Here is a 22,979-nt window from a genome sequence, read left to right on the forward strand (position 1 = left end):
GCTGACATCATCTTGGTATGATGTACCTCAATATATGGAAGGCATATCTAATAAAAAACATGGATCTTTGATTGTGGTTTACAGTCAATTAGAGAAATGAACAATAATTTCTTTTTCCCTTTTTCTTGAACAGAAAACATGAGGGACAGCAGGCGTCGCTGCTATTTTTAGAGTTTTATTAAAAAAAACTTGACAAATATAAGCAATAATGGCACTCTGTGGATAATTAATGTCTATATCTTTTTCAAATACAGGTCACCAAATACATACCTAAAACATTTTCAATGGCCATTAACTACTAGCAAATCACCTGTAATCTCTACATTTAATAGGAATATGTCATTCATATACTTGCAGAATATATTTGAACAATTAACCCCAAATATGTCCAATCATAATCCACCTACATATGTGACTGCACCTCCCAATGGTTAGCCTGCTATCTTGAAAACTCATTTCAAATATCTGAGGTTTAAAGTTGCATTCATAATCCTCAGAACCGATCTGGATAAAAGTTGGGAAATGAGTCACGTCGATACAAAATCAACAATGACGTGCTTCCCTTGTCCAATGCGAAAAGTGTTCAATTAAATTAACGATGCGCAAACAAACACGGTCATGTTGGGATGTACGTGCTCGGGGTCTCTGGAGAGTTGGCTAATAGCAGGGGGTCTTGTTTCGGGCCTGCATGCGCCAATTACACATCCAGAGCTCATTCTTGCATCCTGAATGAAGTAAACGCATAAATGCATTGGGGCAGACATTACACAGCCGTCTTGTATTAATTCACTCGTTAGCAAAGGACAAAAATCTCCTTCCCAGAATGCGTTTAGGTCACTGCAGATATGATTACTTGCCAAGCCTTCTATCTGTGTAGTGTGGACTCGAGTTCTCATCTAACTGCATAAAAAAAAACTTTTGATAATGACATAATGGTGGCAGAATGCATTTTATGATGCCTGCCATGCCGTGTGCCATTTAGCGTCGTTAGCGATGTTAGCACCAGTGATGGCCTTTCTGCAGTGATATGTCAAAATGTCTTGAGAGTCGTCGTTAGAAAAGTAAGAGTGGAGGTAAAAGGAGCATAGAAGGATGTCTGTTAGCTTTTTATATTACATTTTGAGATTTTCACCTTGTATGTCAAATATAAATGGGGCCCTGTTAATGCTGAAATCTAAAGTACATGAAAGTTATGGCAGGATGACCTTAATTTACAGTGAGCAAAATGGATGACCGTTAAGTGGCATGTGAGTCAATTTCCATGTTTTGAACGGGAGATGCGTGAAAACGGGCAATTTGTGCCGTTTGGCTTTTTTGAGTGAGCAATGAATGGAAGCGTGCGTAGGACTTAGGCCCATGCAAGTTTTCACGTTATACAACAATTTAGCGGCTTTACAAAATATGGGGGCGGGACTGCAGTAATGGGATAAAAACAAACAAAAAATATATGTATACAATTGAGACTCCTTTTGACTATAGTCACTATTGCAAGAAGATGAATACTGTACACACGTAAAGTAAGTGGTATAGGGAGACAAGTAGTTATATTCAATAGTATTGTGATAATTAGATATTTTTTTAAAATGACCTAAAAAATTAAGACTGTATTCAAAAACAATCGTTAACAAAAAATATTGTACCAGCTTCCAAAAAGCGAAGCACTGTGTCTATTTTCCAAGTATGAAGCGAAAACATTTAAGAATACTGTAAATGGATATTAAATAACATATTTAATTATATGTTATAATTGCACGACAGGCGATTATGAAGTCAAATGCCATGTTTAAGTATAAGTATCATACTAATTTAACAAAAAAATGTAGATTGTTATAGCTCATTTGTATTATTCATTAACCTTTTTTAAAAAAATCTATGTATAATTTTTTTCAGAAGGGCGTGTAGTTGTAGGGAAGGCGTAAACACGCACCGCGCTCCGATTGGTGGAGTTGCAGGAAGCGGATGAATACCAAGACAGCAAACATGTCGGCGGCCAATTGAAAAGTTGCCGCTAGTCGAAATTGTCTGTTTTCCTTTATATTCCATCTTTCCACATTGCATTCAACCCACACCTTGATAGATCAGGTGGACACGGACTCCACGATAAGAGCCACAATCTTCGTTATTATCAGGTTGGTGATCGCGTTGATTTCTTACTAAAACTGAGCAGCTACTGTTAGCTAAGTTAGCATGGCATTGTGGTCCGTAAACGCACCACCGGCTATTTACGCGTGGATAACTCACCTGTCAAAATGCCTGTCTTCAATCAATGCATAGCATGTCGATTTGCAGAACTAATGATCATAACTGACATCGTTTACGATTGTTGAGTCTCCTTATTGGGGTCAATAAATTAGTTATTACAGGCATGGGTTGTGATGAGATGGTCTTCCATCCCGCGCATCAGTGTAAGGGGTGCTGGACCCTGTCCCAGATAACATCGGGCGCAAAGCAAATTACACCCTAGACTGGTAGCCTATAATCCTTATGGTAGGCAAAGAGACAAACGACCACTCTAACTCACAATCTCTGCCATCGAGTGGGAATTGAACCCAGACTGGCTGCACCAACGTCAGGGGGAGAAACCACTTTACTGCACTGCAATGCATTCATGTACTGCATACATCAATAGACGTCAGAAGAATTGTGTATTTATTAAACTTCATTATTTTCCAGAAATAATGCTGATATCTGGGACTCATGTCGGACGTCGTGTATGAAGAGACAGCCACGATGATTGCCGCAGGGGAATTGCATCCGTTTGTCCCGTTTGGCCGTGATCACTGCAGGAACCACCCCAACGCCTTCAACCTGCAGCTACGGGAGCTGCAGCCTGCCTCTGAGCTTTGGTCGTCGGACTGTGCCGCCGGCCTGGCCGGCTCCCTGCAGGAGGTTAGCCTTCAAGAAAGAGAGAGGGTAAGACTCAGTTGGTTAAACTGGGAATTTTGTAATTCATAGGCGGGATGTTTGGTTGACAGGAAAGTTGGCAGCTGAGGAAAGGCTACGTCCAATCTTTGGAGCAGGATGTGGAGGTTGAAGAGGAACTTTACGTCGCCGGGAACGTGGTAGTCTGGACCCGCGGCAGCCGGGGACAAAGCTCCAACGTTTATAAAGCCTTCACTGTAGACAGCCCAGTTGAGCAGGTTAGCATTTTAGGAAATTTAAGCCAACGTTCATGAGAGGAGACAATATACACAACATGGTATTTTTTATTTCTATCTGCAGGCATTATGGTGTGACTTTCCTGTTCTCCCGAGCAAAAAAGACGGTAATGTGTCATCATGGTGGAAAAAAAAAAAGTTCATTATATGGATGAATTAATATGATTCATCAAGGAGTGCTGCAACCTAAAACTGTGTGCACCGAAGTGAAAAACAAAGTGAATACAATTAAACTACGTGATACATGTTGTTTGTCATAGATGATACGGTGGAGCGCACTGTGTGCATTGTGCAGAATGGATGCATCAACATCCACACAGTGACCGGCAAGGATTTCCTCTCGCCTCTCCCATTCCAGGTGAGACCCCCATCTGATGCAAATGCAATAATAAAAAATAAATAAATAAATTAAAAAAAAAATCTTCTCTTCCTTAGGTGTCTAAAGTCTGGCCGACTAAATTTGGACTGTTGCTACAGCGTAAAATTACAGCAGCTGATGGACAGTTTAACTCCCCAGGGTAAATGCTAGCACATGCTAGGACTGCCACAAACTAAATTATTTTGATAGTTGGTTGCTAACCAATTTTTCTGATTAGTTGATGAATTGGTTTCTATTTAGTCTCAATAATGATATGCTGCAATGTATCTTGAAATGTGAATTGTAAACAAAATCTAAACTGAGTTCGAATTCAAAGTCTATTACACTCAATGGCAGTCAAAAAAATTAATATGCTTTTCCTAACCCCAAAACATTTGTTCCTTCAAAGCGAGTGTCTTCCTACCGTCTTCAGCATGCTGCATCCAATAGATGAGGTGGCGCCATGGGTGTGCAAAACCACAGGTAAAACTCACAAGTGGACTGTGTCAGGTTTTGTCATTTATTGTTTTTCCCCCCCAGGCGATGGCTCTCGTGTGGAGTACATTTCCGATCCCAGCATGAAGATCGTCTTCACCTGTTGTCGGCCCTCCATCCTGGTTTCTTACAACACCGATCAGGGAATACACTCGGTTTGGAGCCTGCGCAAGGTCACCCAGGAGGTTTGCATTCATGTAGCTACTCCAAATAGATAAAGATAACCTTTATTAGCCCTACAACTAAAATATTTGCAGGGGGAATGTCATAAGGCACCATTACTCGTAGTACTAAAGTTATTCTCAACTTGATATTAACCCTCAAAATATGGTCAATTCTATTTTCCCTTTTATATAAATGTAAAATTTAAATGTTTTTTTTCTGATTATCAATAGTTTTGGGAACAAAATTTTAACTGATTTTTAACTGATTATCAATAGTTTTGGGAACAAAATTTAAATACTTTTGACAACCCTAACAGGTACCCACTCATTTAACCTCCAACAGGAAAGCTGTGCTGTGCTTGGTGGTCCGAGCGAGCCCTTTGGTGAACCGCTGGGCTTCCTGGCCACGGGGGTCCTGATGTCGCACCTGCGCAACAACTCTCACCTGGAATCCCCTTGCAGCAGCAGCAGCAAGGCAGCTCGGTTTAATCCCAGTGTTGGATCAAGGTATCGCAAATGACATACTAAAGTACACACCAGTCAAATTTAATACATTTTAAATTTAAAAAATGCTCGCTATATAGTTTGCTAATTTAACAATTATAGAATGCTGTAACACTGTCGTGTTTACAGCGTGAAACCACAAAAGCACTTCACTGTAAAAATGTCAATGGCAACTAATGTGTGAAGGAATCCTCTTTGCTGATGTCATTTTAGCGGTTCCATTGCTGCCAACTCTCCATTTCACTACAATAATCTGCACAGCCACCAAGGCAGAATGTCCTCACCAGCCATACCGTCCCGCATCCATTCCCCAGGCATATCCAAGATGGCTGATCTCAGGTAAGTTTATTGACCCCAAAATGTAGGCAACTAAGACAGTCAACATGCTCCTCTTTCCACACAGTCGGGATCATTCCCCTGGAATGGCTGCTCCATCTTTATCGGGCGGGGCTCGCTTCAACACGAGCCTTCACGTGTCGTCGCCGGTGGGCCCACACCAGGGCGCTGGACATTCGCTCAACAGTACCATCAATGAGACAGTGATGGGACCTATTGTTCCTGAACTTTGCATGGATCATCTGTGGAGCGAGACGACCGCTTGCCACAGGTTGGAAAACGGATTTGTTGTTCAATTGTTTGTTCAAAATATATTTGATTAACCAATTTGGTTGATTTCCAGCCTGGACCGAGAGATGAGCAGCCAAGCTTCCAAAGTATTCTTGACCTCCGACCTTTGCGAGAACCGCTACTTGTGCTTTCTTGTGGAGTCGCACCAGCAACTACGGTCAGAACCCGGCCAAGTACTGTTGTTACTTTTGTTGTTTTTTTTTTGACATACTGAAATCCTTTTTTATCGTGGGCCCTTCAGGTGTGTAAAATTCATGGAGAGCAACGATATGTCTCAACTCATTTTCACCTCTGTAACAAACATCTCTGCCAAAGATGCCGAGCCTCTCCAGGTGAAACTCTTTTTTTTAGTACCATCAACATCAAATGTGATTTAAAAAAAAAATAGAATTACACAAAACTAAATGAGCTTTCTTGCAGAACATCGGCGCTATGTTGGTTCTCGAAGCCTGCGGAAGCCTTGTTCTTTACACCGGGGTCACCCGGGTATGAATCACAATGGAATTTCTCTTTCACACATAAAATGTACTTATTCTTGTTTTATTTCTTTTAGGTCAGCAAGGTGTTTGTGCCTGGCCTCTTGCCGTCATCTGCCTTGCCAACAGCAGGTGTGCAAGTTAGCACACCTGTTAATGCTAGCAACAGGCACTTGCAAAGACTGGACGAGGTGGGTTGTAGCTACATCAGGGGAAAATGTTTTTAGTATGTGTTTAATGTCTGTTCTGATTTCCTCATCCAGACTGCCATGCCATCACCAGTGAGCGAGAAGAGGATTCTTAACATGAAGCACCATGAAGGCTCTTTTCTAGAGGACTACGCCTTCCAGCAGGCCTTGCCTTACATCAACGCCTTGAGAGACCCTGTCAGTAATCGTATAACATTGGTAAGTTTACCCTCTGGGTCATATGAACTTAAAAATAATCTCACATAGCCTTTGTGATGATGAGCATTTTAGAAAATGAATGGATGATTTTTTTAAAGCAAGGATTTAATAATAATCTTATATAATAATACTACTAATAAGATTCTTATTCATTTCATTTTCAAATACACTTGTTTCGTTATTTTGTTTATTTAAATTGTTTTATTTAATTCATTTTCAAAAATGTTCTCTTTGTTTTCAAATGAATAATTTGTTTTTATTTTAGGAGTTTCCCATTTTGTTTCCTATAGTGATGCTTATTCTCTGTGATGTATATTTGTTAAATGTTAAATGTAAATTCAGGAATGCTTAAATACGCTGGAAAAATATATGGCCATTTACACTTGGTGTTGTCTATTAATTTAAGCATTTAAATCATTGAATTTCAAAAAATCTTATGTTTCTGTAGGAATTAAGCAATGGCACCTTGCTTAGAATCTCCATCCCAAACATTGCTACTTCTGAGTTGGGTAAGCATCCTTACTTGCATGCAGCTATATTAGAGACACTTTCATAGAAATATCTGAGTACTATTTAAAAAATATATATTACTACTTTAATGTAATACATGTAAATGAAAGTCTTAGATGTGTAAACCAGACATACTGCAGACATCACCATCATATCCCCAACCAAGCTGACTAGTATTCCCGTAATAAGTAATAAACTCAAAATGTTGATGGAAAGTTACATTGTTACATCCTAAATGGAAGTAATTTCACACCACGTTTACAAATAACTACATACACTTTGTATGCATCCGTTTTTTTGCCGTCTCTTCCCCTTATTTAGTAATCAATCTTGCTTAATGAAACGGCATTCAGCTGCTGCGCCAATGACCTTTTCAATTGGGCATATCCAATGAAGACATTTTTATTGCTACTGTTGAATTCTTTGTGAGTGAGCAATGAGTAATGATTTCTTGTATTTTACCTTACTTACTGGCATTGTCAGTCCGCTTTAGACGTCCACATCATTTTTAAGTGAGAAGGTGACAGCCGATTTGTAACGGTTTAGATATCTAGTACATGTGATCAAATAATTTAAAGAGACTACATCACCAATGGTGCTGTAATAGTTGAAATCAGATATAAAATTTCTGCTGTTTAATTCTTACTTTATTTTTATTTAGTGAAGAAATGTCTTCAGGCAATTAGGTTCATCCTCCCTAAGGAAGCTGCAATGAAGGTTTGTGGAGACTTTTGAACATCATCTTTTTTCTTTTGAACCAATGTTCACAGTTATGGAATTCATAAGAAGTTTTCCAATGGACTAATATTTCCATTATTTATTATTTTTTTCATTGTCAAATTTAAAATTTCACATGTTCTTGAAGGTTTTGGTCAAGTGGTACACCATCAACAACGCGCCGGGTGGCACTAGTGTCCATAGTGAATGGAACTATTTTGTCACTTGTTTCCTGTCGCTAATGGGTTATAACACAGAGCGTTTGACCTGGACAAGAAACGTGAGCCGTTTTTTGTTTTCTTCCTTTTTTTTCTGCAATTAAAACTGAGGCAAACTCATTCTGACTTTAAATAGTAACACTAATGCCCTGTGCTTATCTCCTAGTTACATTTTGAAGTGCCACTCTCACCGGTGATTGCAGCCAAGAAAGCTCGTCCATGTGATGAAGGCTCTGATGAGGTGTGTAACTAGTCATACACTTTGTTTAAAATTATGAAAGCTGGTTTTAATGTCTATCAGTTAACATTGTGTTCTCACCATAGAAAAAGACAAGTTTCAAATGTCAATCAGCCACCGATGATAATATACTATTTCTGTTGAAATTATGCTTAATAACAAACTAATGAAAACCTTCCTGTTTAGGACTGGGAATACTTGCTACGGTCTAAATACCACCGCCAGATGGTTTCCCACTGTAAGCCAGCAGACTCTGGTGTTTTTAACGGAAGCATCATCATGGAGTCAGGGGACTTATCATCAGTAAGCCAGTTCAAAACATCAATAACATTTTGAGAGGTCTTTGTGAATTGTTCAACTCAAAATCATATGTTTATTTCTTAGTCGTCGCCAACTTTGGACAACACGGCGCCACTTTTTACGCACATTCCAGCTCTGTTCTACGTTCTCCACCTGCTCTATCAAGAGCTGATGCTCAACGAGTTGCTCCGCGAGAGAGCCACGTCGTCTTTGGTGTGTTTGTTGCAGCAGCTCGCCAGGTAACCACCAGGATTCTTGTTGTTATTATTAATAAATGTGACTATTTTTGGTAATGAGTCAAAATAGATTGGACGTCTAGCTAAGTGGCAGCCAATAAGTTCACTAAAAGGTTTAGGATGAAAATTGTAATTTGCGCATTAAATGGTTGTAGACACTCATCAATTGGCAGAAACAATCTATACACTTTAAAATGAATAATTATACTAATAAATAAATATAGGCCACTTCCAGATTATATACCTAACTGAATTGGAAAAGGAAAAAATTGATTTTCACGTTGTGTGTATCTGAATGAGACGCAATTTTCAGGGTCATTGTTTGGCATAGACTGCTATTCATTTTGAACATTCAGGGAGTCCACCTCTGCTAATTAGGTTCGAATCTTGGTCTGATTGGTATTGAGTGGTTGCCAGATCACATGGCAGCGTTCACAATCAGCACGCGGCAACACTTGAAAGTAAAAAGCACTCGATAAACTCTATTCCCAGAATGCTACAGTTGGAATAGTACTTCAGAACAAATGTTGGTCAATTGTGCAGTCGCAATGCCAAATATAATGTGACATATTCACACCGAAACGCGCTTTAACTTCCCACGCCGCGTTTTTTTGTCATCATCACCACCCCCGACGTTTGATTGTTATCATGTGCCACACTGAACCTTTTGGAGGAAACAACTTCAGTGTTCTGTGTCTATGAAGTTTGCGTCTTTCTTTTTATTTATTCATTCGTGAGTTGAATATTCTGAATGGATACTAATTTTTGTTACCATTCAATGGAGTATTCCATTCTATATTAGCAACCCACTATTAAAAAAAAATATATATTTTTTTTTTTGTTTCTGGTTTTAAAATGAATTAATCTTCTCCCTTTTGGACAAACGGTCTGTGCCAAATGAAAAACTATTGATCGTATGAAGTTAAAAATAGAATGCTTCTGACTCATACGTTTAATTACCACTCCACAACAAAGCGGAATGTCACGAGAAGAGCAGAATTGACCTTTTATCCTGGTTTTAAACAGGAATATACTGTATGTGCACATGTAGTTCTTTTCTGTTCATGTGTTCTTTTTAAAAAATATATATATCTTTGAAACATTTTCTTTGCAGAGACCTCCATTTGGCGGACTATCTTGATCTATACTGGAGAGACTACCCCTCGTTAATGAGCACATTCACCGAAAGCTGCTACATTGACCAGTGTAAGACTTTATAATGTAACAGTGATGTTTTTGGATAAGCAGAACATACCCATTTTACCCATTTTTTTTAATGTTCTCAGCTCTAATTGGACAGATGCAATATCCATCCTTTCTACGGGCAGAGCCCCCTTGCATCTTCAGTTGGCTCAGTAGCTGTCTTCGAAGGGAGAAGGTCGTGCCTTTCCCTTATCTACCCGGCATCTGCCACCGAGTCCGGCTGCTAATTCTTGTACGTGTGCTCAAAATGTCGAGAAAAGGGATCCATGTATACATGCTCTGACTTTCAGTATGTGAGGGTAAAGAGTTCTCCGTGTGCGTTTTGTTGTATGATGAGCAATTATCTCTTTTTATTAGTAGAAAAAGCTAACATGCTGTAATTTGCCAGTGTAGTAAAAAGGTTCAACTGTTGATTCATCCAGCGAAAAACAAAACCTTCTCCATTATGAATGTGAAATAGTCATGCTTTTCCATTTTTGTTTTGTTGAGAGTGATTAGGTTTCTTCCCTTTTCACTGGCAAACCTGGCATCGACCACTAATTCTAAAATATTCAGAGTATACATATTTACAATTATTATTTTAAAAAAAATAGTTACTGTTTCTTTAAAACTAGTAAAAAAATGCCAATGGAACAAGTACAAATTCCTCAAAACATGCCTTTTTATCTAATGGAAATAATACTTTTCAAGGCATTTGATTTTTATTTATTTTTTAGATTAAATGTTATCCTAGAAAGTAAATACATATTCTGAGTAAGACTTTTTCTTTTCTTTCATGTCTTCTATCAAAGAGTTACGCTCTATACATTGGTGGGGACACCAATGCGACTACATCCAATTTTTCAGAGTACCTGATGAAGCTTTCTCCCGGTTAGTATTCGCTCTGTGAGTAAATGGGTCAAACACGTGCTCTGTTGACACTGCCGCCTTATTAGCTGGCCTGCAATGGTTCAGAAAGCTAATATAAAGGTAATTGACACCTGAGTTTTGCTTTGTAAAAGAGACCAGGATGAAATATTTGACTTTTGTGCATGGTGTGATAGCATCCAGTCTTGTTCATGCAAATGTCATCGACTCCCAACATGGGAACAATAGAGCATTGAAAGAGTCATTTGCATGTCCAGGTTTTTTAATTTAAAACTATTGAGCGCTTTCTCTCTTTTCTTCCTCAGGTCAGAAGACCAATGAGAAGCACTATGGAAGGTAAACAACTTCATTGTGTTGTGGAAAAAAAGCCACCATGTCAAACTATCCTATAAGTCTATTTGAACAAGTTGTGACCAGGGTGGTATTGGTCCCTAAAATGTTGATCACACTTTACATCTCTTCGGTCCGTTTTTGTCTCTAAAAAAAGTTATATGTGGTACTCACTGACTTATTAGATGTTGTTTTTATTGTAGACATGCAAGTGTGGACCAAGTCAAGTCCTGCAGTGAGAGTTTAGCCGAACAGCTTGTTGTCTGGCTGGCTTCTCAAGGTAAACATTTTTGTTGATGTTGCATATTATGGCTTATTCTCATTTTTGATTGTATTATTCAGGTTTCACCCTAAAGGACCTGGAGACCGTACCATTTGGTGTGGCTCTGCCCATACGAGAGGCCATCTACCACTGCCGTAAGCAGCCATGCGCCGATTGGTCGGAGGAAGTTTGCCTCCTGATTGGCCGGCAGGACCGGACGAGACAAGCCCACAACACCAACCCGGCGAAAAGCAAATCTGTGAGTGGAAATGTCGTTTCAGTTTGGCATAAGCGTTTTTTCGACATGCTACTTCATATTCTTGTGTACGTGTACAGTCTGTAGGTTCCAGCTTATCTTTGGAGCCTCCCGCGACCACCGAAGCCGACGAAGAGGAGGAGGATGGCATGTCGGATATCATCCAGGAGGTACTTCCTTTATTTTTTTTGTAGGATATAGTGATGTTCGAGTCAATTTCCTCCTCTCATGCACGCGGTAGGTCACAGAACTGATCTGGAGTCATGATCTGAGAGTCCAGGAGGTCCGGAGGCTACTACAGAGCTCCAAGCCAGTCCGGGTCAGTGTCGTCCAGCTTCCAGAGGTCTCTGACCATGAGTACATCGAGGAGAAGGAGAACAAGTAAGTCTTTTTTGCATGTGTCCTGACAAAAAAGACTAGGACAATTTCCTCTTAGCAATTTGGATACCCTTTTCATCTTCTATTCATTTCAGACTCCTGCAACTGTGTCAAAGAACCATGTCGCTTCCAGTAGGAAGAGGGCTCTTCACAATGTTTTCCTACCAGCCTGTTCCAACAGAACTTTTACCCATTCCTAAACTTAATCTAACAGGTACGGAAATAAACAAAACATGACGAGTAGGTATTTAAAATTTGTGTAGTCCCAATTTTATACCAGTATCATCATTATTTTAGCATTTCTTAGGAAAAACGATGCAGAAAGACAGTACTCACACTAATATTAATGCACTGCAATTAATGTTTTAATAAGTTATGATCTTCTTATGTATTTTTTGTAGAGAGTGTTAATGTTCTTGTTGTGGCTCAGGTCGTGCACCACCCAGGAATGCTATGGTGGACCTGAACAGCGGCAACATTGATGTACCCGCAAACATGACGAGTTGGCCTAGCTTCCACAACGGTGTGGCGGCTGGACTTAAGATTGCACCTGCCTCACAGGTGAGTAGGTTTTTTTCCTGATGTGTGCGCAAAAAAAACAGAAAGAAGAAATCAATTCAATCTCTATTTATGTGTGTCTTATATGTCAGGTGGACTCGGCTTGGATCATTTACAACAAAAACAAGAACCAAGAGTTGGCCAACGAACACGCCGGCTTCCTCATGGCACTTGGCCTCAATGGGCACCTCACTAAGCTGGGGACACTCAACATACACGACTACCTTGCAAAGGTAGACAGACATGTCAATGTAAAAAGGTTGTAGCTCAACTTCATCCTTTCTTTGCCAGGGCCACGAGATGACCAGCATCGGGCTTCTAATCGGCGTGGCCGCAGCCCGACTGGGCACGATGGACATGACGACCACCAGCCTGCTTAGCATCCACATTCCGGCCTTGCTACCTCCTACCTCCACTGAGTTGGATGTTCCCCACAACATTCAAGTAAGATTGGCAGGCATTAACTCATTCGCTACATTGACAGCAGTATACTTACTTGGGACACCTGGCCTTGAATGATCATATTCTCGAGCCATTGACTGCAGTAGATGTCCAATCCATTTGGACAGGGAGGGATGGTATCCCGTGGTCAATCGCTTACAGCAGTCAATCCTATCCAAATAAAAAACAACAACACACTTTTGCTTCATGTTTACAGGTTGCTTCTGTAATTGGCATTGGACTTGTGTACCAGGGAACAGGACACAGACACATGGCTGAAGTTCTCCTCTCTGAGATAGGTGAGCACCCAAGTGCTAATTTTCTTAACATGTGATTAAGTATAGCCATATAAATGATTGTGTGTATCCCTATGGGGGTTTATTTCAGGGCGGCCTCCAGGTCCAGAGATGGAATACTGCACAGATAGGGAGTCATACTCCCTAGCTGCAGGATTAGCTCTCGGAATGGTCTGCCTTGGAGTAAGTAAATCCATGAATTAGACGCACAGATGCAGGAAAAATAGTAGTTTATTGTTAGAAAATGACAGTACTTAATTTACTTCTTCTCCTGCAGCAAGGAAGCAACCTGATTGGGATGGGTGACCTCAATGTTCCTGAACAGTTGTATCAGTACATGGTAGGGGGACACCGCAAAGCCCCAGTCGGAGCTATCAGAGAGAGACACAGTTACCAGATCAAGGTACGTATCACTCAATATATTTTTGTGCTCCTCAAATAATGCACCATCAAACTGACTGAGGTGTGTTCATGTTTACAGGAAGGTGACACAATTAATGTAGACGTGACATGTCCTGGGGCCACATTGGCCCTCGCCATGATCTACCTAAAGACAAACAACCGGTGAGAAATGGGACTGATCTTGCAGATGAATTTCTACTATAGGGAAATCTTATTGAGATTTTATGCTCCACTAGGTCAATAGCTGATTGGCTGAAACCTCCAGACACTTGGTTCCTGCTGGATTTCATAAAACCAGAATTTCTCCTTCTAAGAGTTAGTCTCGTGTTATTTAAGATCAATTTAGATTTTTTTTTTACACCCCAACCTTGACCTTCTCATTGCTTTGTCCAGACGCTGGCAAGGTGCATCATCATGTGGGATGACATCGTACCTAAGAAAGAGTGGGTCAAAAGTAACATACCTCAGGTGAGAAAAAGGTAAGGTGGCCATTTTTTGTTAGGATTGATTTTTAGATGTGTGTTTTGTTTTTCTTATTCAGATCATGAGGCGGACTGATATGGATTCACCAGAAAACATCAACACAGAGATTTGGATGTGAGTTTTTCTGCAAAAACATGGATCTGTGTGATACTGGTGTTCTGTATAACTTGGAAAATGTGGTCTTCTCTGTTGATTACTCTTCTTGTTCTTCCATTCTCTCAGCCAAGTGCAAGACTACATTACGGCCGGAGCGTGCATGGCACTCGGCCTTCGCTTTGCAGGTTCTGCCAATTCGGACGCCTTTGACTGCCTCAATGAGTTTGCCAAGCGCTTCATGCAATCCATGTTTTCATACGGTACAGCCGCTGTGGTAAGTCTTAACATACCACATGTATTCACTTCAGCGCTGTGAAATATGTAAAAATAAGAGAGATGCGATAATGTTTTTGATGATTTTAGTGATAATATCATCATATCAGACAGCACTAAGTCACCATATAATTTGCTGTCCACAAATGGTTCCTGCAGTTGCCGGGTTCCTACAATATGCAGACAGCACTGTCCATGATTCTCCTGTCCATGTCCATGGTGATGGCCGGCACGGGAAACTTGAAAGTGCTGCAGCTCTGCCGCTTCCTACACTACCGCACCGGAGGCGAGATGAACTACGGCTTCCACATGGCTCATCACATGGCGCTGGGCATGCTTTTCCTGGGAGGGGGAAGGTGACGTAATGACACACCAGCACATACAATTCCAATAGAGCGTAAAGATTGGGGACTGAAAATGTTCATCACAGTTCTAAATTGATTTTGTAAACAAATCATAGCATCCACTGTATTTGTTTCTGTTGTTTTAGAGGACCAGTCAATGACTGCCAATTTATTTATGTTCTGGCATTCCTTGTCAAAATTAGGATTAAAAGTAATCCTAGACTATAGTTTTCGGTCAGCGTTGATTTATCACCTCGTATGTGAGTGCCCTTTATCACTCGACCCATCCCTTCCCCCGCTCTTCTTTTAATAATAATAATAATAATGGCTCCTTGAGGCAAAGTACACACTTGAAACGGCACTCCCTATTAAGGTGGAGAGGCCGGCTGGTGGCTCGTGACATCGAGTTATTATCAAAACAGCATATTAAAATAGACTGTGTACACTTTCACACTGCCTTTTTCAAATATTGTAGTGAATAAAATGCTTTATGTTTAGGATCTATTATATTTTTCTAACCAACAGGTTCACCTTGAGCACCTCCAACTCAGCTATTGCCGCCCTCTTGTGCGCACTCTATCCACACTTCCCCTCTCATAGTACAGACAACCGGTAAGATGAGTACACTGTTACATAATCTATTCTTTTCCTTCCTCTTTAAATCTTTCATTATATATCCGTGCAGCTATCACCTCCAGGCCCTGCGGCACCTGACCGTGCTGGCGGCCGAGACCCGCCTCCTCGTGCCGGTGGATGTGGATTCCCTCAAGCCTTGCTACGCTCTCCTGGATGTCACTTATAAGGTTACAGAAAGTCTTAGATTTGGTTTTACTATGTCATTGTACCTACTTCCCCCCCTGTGGTTGCATGCACTTCGTGTGTGAGTTTCCCTTCAGCTACTAAACTGCTGTTTCAATTGAGAAAGAAATGATTCCCTATTGAAATAGTTTCTGAAGTTGACATTTTCAGAAACATGGATCCCAAAGCTTCTGGTGTTTTTTTTTTAATTTCATTTGATTTTGGAAAAAACAGTAAAAGTGAGTCACACAAAGATGAATCTTATGTTTCCCTTTTTTGTTTTTTTTAATGATATCCTTACTAAACAACTTTAAAAATGCTTCTTAGTCTTACGATACATTGTGCTTGTTTTCTTGGTGTTTCCACAGAAAGTCACATGTTTGTAAATCCAGCTGTTCATATAAAATGGCCCATATCAGCACTAGTCGCCAAACTTATAGTTTTTTATGGCATACAATAACACTGCAATGTACCCAGAGGGTTGTTCTGTTTGACTGACCAGTTAAAACACTTGTTTGTCTCTTGTGGCAGAAAACCGAGTGGTATGATGAGACCACAGTCGAGCTGGTGGCGCCTACCATGCTACCTGAACTGAACCTTCTCAAACGGGTAAAAAAAAAAAGAAATGTTCCACTACCGACACTCCATTTAGCATGGCATCCATACCTTCTCTGATGCTCTGGCAGGTTCGAGTGAAGGGTCCTCGATACTGGGAGCTGTCCATCGATCTGATCAAAGACGTTCAACACCTTATGTGAGAATACGGATATCAAGTTTTTTTTTGCTCAGACACATTTTAAAGTACATTTTGTCTCTCCCGGGGTTCAGGTCCATCCTCTCTCGGAACGGTGTTTTGTATGTGAAACTCCGTGCAGGACAGTTGCCATACAAGGATGATCCTCAGGGTTGGAAGAGCCTGTTGGCCTCTGCTGTTAAGCAACGCAACCCTGGAATCAGAGCCTTCAAGGTAAATAAGTCAAAAAATGATAGAAAAAGGTTGTATTTTTACCAATTTAGAAATATTGTAACTGATTTTAATTCTGCCAAAAATCTTTTTTTAATTTCCTCATTCTTAACTGGCTTAACTAATGGAGGTGAGGAAAGTTGCATGATGAATGCTGTTGAAATATAGAGGATTTGGATTTAGGTCAACCATATCCAATTAATTAGTGGCACGGCTATTCTTCACACACATTTTTGGTTTTGCTTTCAGTAAAATCAAAATGGAACTAATTTTATGGATGTGTGCACACAGGTGGAGGACATCTCCACCTTCACCTCAGAACCCACCCTGCTGTCTTTCGCTGAGTCCTTCTGCAAGACGTCAAATGGAATGGATCAGGTGAGTCTGCTTTAGTGCCGTGGACACCCAATCCATTCAAACCACTATGGTTGAAATATCTTAACAGAGGGAAGAGACGGTGGCATTATTTTCGGCCATGTTATACGAGTGCGTGACAAAGGAATGCCCAGAAATGCTGCCCACGTACGTGGCCATCGAACAGGTAAGTGCGTCAACGCGTCCGGTGTGATGTCATTCGTGCGCCTCTTAACAAGGTCTTGTTTACTTAGGCGGTTGGCGCGCTGTGTCGCGGCGAACTGCAGCACACCTTCGCCTTGTGGCAGATGCGTCTGGTGGTAGACCTTTGGGACGGGACCCTGAAACGTTCCGCTGACATCTGCGGTGCGATGCTCTCCTCTGAGTTTTTACCTGTAATGAAAAATAAGGTGGATCTGGCACTGGATTGCTGGCTCAAAGGTAACATTTTTGATGTCGGGATTCGAAATGGAAGCCAATATCATGACCTCTCTTAATGTGAATTGATCCTTTAGACAACAGTTCCGCGCTGAGGTCCTACATTGGTGGCAAGACCCTCTCTGGTGGTTCTGGCTCTCCCATCTTAGCCGGTGTTGTGATCTACCGCTCTGTTCCGTGCCTAAGGAATAAACTTGTGCATCTGCAAGGTAAAAAAATACTATACAATACTATGTAAAGCTGACCGCTGCAGACACTTTAACCAATGGGAGTTGTACTGAAACAGTAAGCACATCTCTTGGCATTTACTTTACATTCATAAATGATATCTTGTGCCCTGGCAGGCTGCACTTCACTCGGCGTCTTAATGACCAGCAGCAAACGGTTGGGAATCCCGATCAGAGACTTGTTGCGGCTCGCACCGGTCCTCCTGGAGGGTGCCACCGGGCTGAAGACACCTTTTCCACTCCAAAGGGTACACGGTGAAGCTCAGGTTATCTCCTAGCCTTAAATCCCATTCAGACTGGCCTTTCTGCACATGTGCATAGGTCCCAATGCAAACTGTTGTTGCATAATGTCAAGTTTACATGGAGGTTCTGTCAAGGTTTTTGGCCAGTTTGAGGGGAAACTCAATCATCTGTTTAAAGATGGTATGCATGAAGTTTTTTTTCTATTTTTCGCATAATATAAGGCTATGTTTACCTTTCGTTGTTATGTTAGTCATTTATTGCTAACTAGAATGCTGCTTTATACTTCTTTTATCAAAAAACAACTGTACAGAATGATATACGAGACTTATTTTGATGACCCCTAACAAAAAAAAATCCTACCCGTTTAGAACAATTAAAAACAATTTCAAACGATGACAGATTTATTTGAATTCCCTCTACCACCATTTGGCTCATTGTATGACACTTGTATAACTCATTGGCTGCCATTGGCATTGCTGCACGTCCAATCCATTTTGACAGAACAAAACAAAAATTTAACAACAACAAAAAAATATATATATTTGTTGTTCAGAGGTCAGCATTGTCAATAAACAGGTTGACTTATTAAAATGAATGATTCTTTTGCTAATCATTTACTAAATTATGGTGGCCCTCGTTGACCCTTGTTGGCTAACATAACACTTCAAAAGGAAGCTTATAATTACAATTTGGTTCATGACTTTCACATTATTATTCATAATGTAATATTAGCAGGGTTTGCATTAACATATCTAGCCTTAAATTATAAAGTTTCTTTGCGGTAACCCTTTAGTTTGGCAATGAAAAACTTTTTGGGAAGTACAATGCATTCCAGCAATGGTCAAGACACAGCATTGATGTCTAATAATCTATTCTAATCTGTACTTTGCAGACTTTAGCAGCTGTGAGAACATTCCTTGGTGAATAAGAAACATGCAAACAAACGAGCGGCCTACGCCCTCTCCTCTCACGCGCTCTCCCAACCACATTCATAACATAACAGTGTTCTATTAACTCGGTCGCACCCGGATGCGCTATCTCGACGACATTTGCAAGATAAAACACCGCAGGGGATGTGTTGGCCTCTCTGATAGCGATTTTTGTTTCCTCGAAGTCATCTCGTTCTTAAATGCAAAGTGTTCAAACTGTCACCCTCTTTTAGTTGATGATTCAGGGCCATGTTTTAAAAGTTTGGCTGTAAACCGTCTTGTTTTACAATCTACAAGTCTCTTTTTCTTCTGACACGTCAAGAATTTAATTTACCAAGATAAACTCTTGATGTTTTATCACCCCATGTTTCTTGCTCTGCCAGTTTATGACTTATTATTAACTTCTATAGAGCAAGTGAGAAAGTAATTAAAAAAAAAAACGCTCAAGCCAATGCCATTTACAGCACTAAATGTCCAGTCCATTTTTATTGGGATATATTACAAATATACTCTTATTTATAGTATTTATTTTCCCATGCCCACACATATGCATAGATTCATGTATTTTTAAATAAAAAATAAAAGGAAAATAATTTGGGAAAGATTCTCTAACAACCAAATTTAGTTAATAATAATTGTATTCCTTAACAAAAAAAAAGACTAAAAATCCTGTTTTAATAGTCTTCTCTTCTTTATGAGTTTTTTCTTAAATAACAATATAAAAAGTAACATTTACTTCTTATTTATTTCATTTTTAAATAGTGTACTCTGCCTTTTGCACATTCCTAGCTAGGATAAGCTCCAGCACCCCGAAGGTTTAGAAGTTGAATACATTTTTAGTATAAAAAACAAGCAGTTCACGAGAGTAGCGTGTCAGAATGTAATCAAAATAATCTTTTGATTAGTCAAAGGTGAAAGAAAAAGTATAAGTTGCTTTGCAAAACAAAAACAAGGTGTCTATGCTAGGCATCTATGTTGCATTCATTTTTGTAATGCCTTCCTCTTTTGATTCTAGGAGTACTTGTTTGACTGCCTCTTGAGCCACGCAATTGACTAATTCTTCACATTCTTTCATCACGTTGCCTGTATTTCCAAGTAAGAGGACTTGTGCAACCATTTGTAATTGGAGATGTTTATACTGAAAATATTATGCTTCATTCTACTGATGGAGGAAATATTTGCACTGACCTTCAGCCAAAAAAAACAAAATGCCAAAAATCTCCACCCTCTTTAATAACACCTAATGATCATGGCAATTATTTTGATTGCTGAAGATATTCACTTTTAGTTGGTGGCATTTTGTTTTTATATTAAGTTGCCGCGGAAGAGTTGTGATGAGCTTTTCTCACGTCTTGCTGCACAGGATTGTCATGGTTGGCTTGTGGTCACCTGCAATGTAATGCAACACCTTTGCTTTCAGTTTTTCAGTTCAGGCTGAATATGTACAAATAATTAACATGGTAGACACCAATAGCAGCTAGTGTGTTACAGGCTAAGTACTAATTTGGTATTTTATTTAACTTAACTTTTATACAAAAAAGGTCACCACAGAGCTGTTATGTCACCTCCCTCTATTCTGGGAACTCAAAAGCAGGTAATTTTTAACCCTTACATGAAAATGCAGAAGTGAAAAGAGCAGGCAACGTTTTGCCCATCTGCTGCTACTTCTTCTTTGGCTTCCTCTGTGAACACATTAAAATGAGCACTTTGTCATAGCTACTTTTAATATTATCTGCATATCAGGAGGAAGCAAGAAAAGCATGCAGACGAATATGCACGCTATTTTTACTATGATATCATTGCTTCTGGCGTGTAGTTTTACAGGAATTTTCCCAGTTTCTATACACACACGAATAAGACTAGGCAAATATATCTGTATAGTGTTGCAATTCAACACAAGGTAATTCAACATGCTTTACATAACATTGAATTCATATTAAGAAATACAAATAAAAAACTAATACTTGTTTCCTCTTAGTCTTGTTAAGGGTCATGAGTATGACATAGGTAGTGAATGCAGAATTACATGCATATGTATATGTATGTATATATATATATATATATATATATATACATTATAATGCACATGTGTATTGTACATATACTATGTTTGAAATTTAGTCACGTGATTACACGATGTCCAATGAATGGCTGGTGGAGGAGATTGTGGGCGTATAGATACAGTAGTTGATATTTTAACTTGTTTTTTTCTCTTGAATGGTGTCTCACCGAAGAGCGATATGTGCAAGGAGGAAATGAGCATTTGTAGTTTGGCGTTTTTATTATTATTATAGATATTTTTTTAATTTGCAGTGCAAAAGTTTAAGGAAAAGGCGCGATGTGCATGTTTTATTTAAAAAAAAGAGACAAAATAAAGACAGTTTTGTGCAAAGTGGCTGCTGAAATTAGGTAAGTTTGTTCATTTATTTTGTTTTTGCAAATTCATTTCAAGTTAGTGGTAAGTTTGCAAGTAAGTTTTGGTATTTCCATGCTTCCTCTTCACTTTTCTGTCATTGCAAAACTTCGATTCATCGAAAATACATTTTCTGACTGCATAAACGCAGCACAGCTGATCCCCGTTCCTTGTAATTTGTTTGGTGACGTCATCACCGCACCTCATTTCCAGAATGTAGTTGTTTACCCTGCATTTTTAGTACTACTATTAGTCATTTGCACCCAAAGTCTTGTAGAACATCAAGTTAATCTATCATATAAATTTTTGCATGAAGCAGAACCGGAGTACAAAGTATACCAACCATTTTATTTACCTTTAAAGTTTAAAACTAATATATACTATACATTGAGAATTTTCCTTGATCCATTGTGGAACATTGAAACATACACTATTATCATTTGGGCTTTTTTTGACCCATTTTCTTCTTCATTCATGTGGCTTACTCGCCCACACCGGATGGCTTTATATGGGTGAGAATGACAATGAATGATTACTGATGTTCCATTGACAGTTTTTTCCAAATTATTTTCACAAACTACCTGTCAGCCTCTTATTAAAACGGATTGGATGTCTTTCTGTAAATAGCAACCAAAGACGCTAGTATGCATGCACTGAAAAGGACAATTGTATTTAAGGCCATATGTCAATATTTGCATTGAACAGCCGTGCACATCCCTTTCCAAAGGTGGATTGTTTGCCATAACATGACATATTTGCACTTTTATAACGGAACATACTACAATATTTTTCTTATACTAACATCTTCCTCACTTTCAGCAAAACTTCCTATTCAAAAGTCATGCATACATTTCCCAGCCACCATCTAAAAGTCAATTAAAAGTAATTATATGTACGTATACTTATGTATAGTTGTGTGTGGTATCTGGATTCTAGTGTTGAAGGCTTGCACAGTTAAAATGTGTTTTATAGCGCCTACTAGTGGTAGAAATACGGGATGATACGTTGCAGATTAATCTCTGCAGCCATCCGATGTTCACAAAGGGAAGTACACTTAAAAAATGAAATGGTCTTTTGTCATTCCCATTCACGATAAGAGACGTCCAGTACTGACTCTTAAAACTAGATGAAAACGTTTTAAACAAATTCACCACAAGTTAAACGTGCCTCAGGAAAGGGTTAGGGGGTTAATACATCCTACTTTAAATGCATCGGACGTCCATTGCCGTATTTGGATAATGAGTGGAATTCATTTGCTAATCTTGCCAAAATCCTCTTTTGCTGGACTACACTTGTTCTTATTTTCCGAGGTTGATTAACAATTCCGCGATTGATTTCCTGTCTTTGAACGTCACCTCCCTTGGGAATAGGCCCTATTGATTGGTAGAGACTGTCGGACACATGTATTGATGATTTGGAATGTCTCTAGAATGAAAAGAGTGGGGGATTGGTGAGAAGCCTAAAAAGTTTGGTTCTCATAGACATTGCATTCCAAACCACAATGTTCTCTGGGAGTTTGCATGTTCTCTGTTTTGTCATATCCATGTAACCTGGACACTAAAAGACTTTGTATTCCTGAGGATGTGAGTCAGATCTTTCTCAGCCTGACTCATTATTATTACGCCCTCAAATGAGACCCAAAACGGTGAGAATGAGACAAGAGGAACAAAATACTACAATGCCTTGACATAAAAGTTCTGTGGCTATAGCACAAAAATGACTTCATCGTTATCCGCGAGTACTTGGAGGTAACGTAAAAAAAGTAAAAATGTTAATTTTTTGCTAAAGTATGCAATATGGAAAACATTAAGATTCACATATACATAGTATACCTATATTTAATTCAATTTTTTAATGTTTTACATTCTAGTATACATAAGACACTTTTTAAAAATTCTGTGTTTTTGTTAAACATTCATTCGCTGCCACCCGCTCACTTCAAATGGATTGGACAACTTTTAGTTTAGTTTTGTTTTCTCAGAGCCACACGATTGGACGTATACTCACAGGATCTCC

At 39.5% G+C, this 22,979-nt stretch overlaps 2 protein-coding genes across 12 annotated transcripts in view; both read left to right on the top strand.

Annotated features, from left to right (window-relative positions):
• Window positions 1-1,951: 1,951 nt before the first annotated feature.
• On the top strand, window positions 1,952-20,527 carry anapc1 (anaphase promoting complex subunit 1). 7 transcript variants are annotated; one of them, XR_013328093.1, is made up of 54 exons: window positions 1,952-2,129; window positions 2,674-2,913; window positions 2,976-3,140; window positions 3,223-3,265; window positions 3,419-3,516; window positions 3,594-3,676; window positions 3,926-4,196; window positions 4,519-4,682; window positions 4,893-5,018; window positions 5,083-5,286; window positions 5,359-5,463; window positions 5,548-5,638; window positions 5,727-5,792; window positions 5,860-5,973; window positions 6,046-6,189; window positions 6,638-6,698; window positions 7,361-7,416; window positions 7,565-7,696; window positions 7,801-7,875; window positions 8,059-8,175; window positions 8,257-8,411; window positions 9,523-9,614; window positions 9,695-9,843; window positions 10,403-10,481; window positions 10,784-10,814; window positions 11,012-11,088; window positions 11,151-11,329; window positions 11,407-11,496; window positions 11,568-11,707; window positions 11,800-11,918; window positions 12,135-12,265; window positions 12,355-12,495; window positions 12,554-12,706; window positions 12,921-13,002; window positions 13,091-13,182; window positions 13,277-13,402; window positions 13,481-13,563; window positions 13,638-13,716; window positions 13,795-13,869; window positions 13,943-13,998; window positions 14,107-14,254; window positions 14,413-14,609; window positions 15,123-15,209; window positions 15,283-15,400; window positions 15,927-16,004; window positions 16,082-16,149; window positions 16,224-16,362; window positions 16,651-16,737; window positions 16,805-16,900; window positions 16,968-17,154; window positions 17,229-17,360; window positions 17,496-17,626; window positions 17,700-17,801; window positions 19,566-20,527. XR_013328093.1 is itself a non-coding variant. In XM_077729837.1 (53 exons), exons 2-53 carry the CDS (start codon window positions 2,698-2,700, stop codon window positions 17,724-17,726), a joined length of 5,955 nt encoding a protein of 1,984 aa, XP_077585963.1. In that variant the 5' UTR covers window positions 1,952-2,129; window positions 2,674-2,697; the 3' UTR covers window positions 17,727-18,012. The 7 variants fall into 7 exon arrangements, 3 of the variants coding, with proteins under 3 accessions (XP_077585963.1, XP_077585964.1, XP_077585962.1); XR_013328094.1 differs by lacking the exon at window positions 19,566-20,527 and adding an exon at window positions 18,514-19,099; XR_013328091.1 differs by having other exon boundaries at window positions 17,496-17,801.
• A 187-nt stretch (window positions 20,528-20,714) lies between these two features.
• The window catches only part of arhgef33 (Rho guanine nucleotide exchange factor (GEF) 33), a 42,255-nt gene continuing 39,990 nt past the window's right edge, over window positions 20,715-22,979 (top strand). For 2 of the 5 annotated variants that reach the window (XM_077729224.1, XM_077729231.1), the window contains exon 1: window positions 20,717-20,959. The gene's annotated coding sequence lies outside the window, so the exon portion shown is untranslated. Of the gene's footprint in view, window positions 20,960-22,979 lie in introns of all 5 variants that reach the window. The other 3 variants (XM_077729225.1, XM_077729226.1, XM_077729232.1) reach the window with 3 other exon arrangements.

This window comes from Stigmatopora nigra, chromosome 12, assembly GCF_051989575.1.
Source record: "Stigmatopora nigra isolate UIUO_SnigA chromosome 12, RoL_Snig_1.1, whole genome shotgun sequence".
Classification (NCBI taxonomy): Eukaryota; Metazoa; Chordata; class Actinopteri; order Syngnathiformes; family Syngnathidae; genus Stigmatopora; species Stigmatopora nigra.

Excerpts from the sequence above, each read along its gene's own strand:
- anapc1 (XM_077729836.1), top strand. The coding sequence starts at position 2,698 with ATGTCGGACGTCGTGTATGAAGAGACAGCCACGATGATTGCCGCAGGG. Across the intron at positions 8,176-8,256 it reads AGTCAGGGGACTTATCATCA|TCGTCGCCAACTTTGGACAA; the intron begins GTAAGCCAGTTC and ends TTTATTTCTTAG. Across the intron at positions 9,615-9,694 it reads AAGCTGCTACATTGACCAGT|CTCTAATTGGACAGATGCAA; the intron begins GTAAGACTTTAT and ends TAATGTTCTCAG.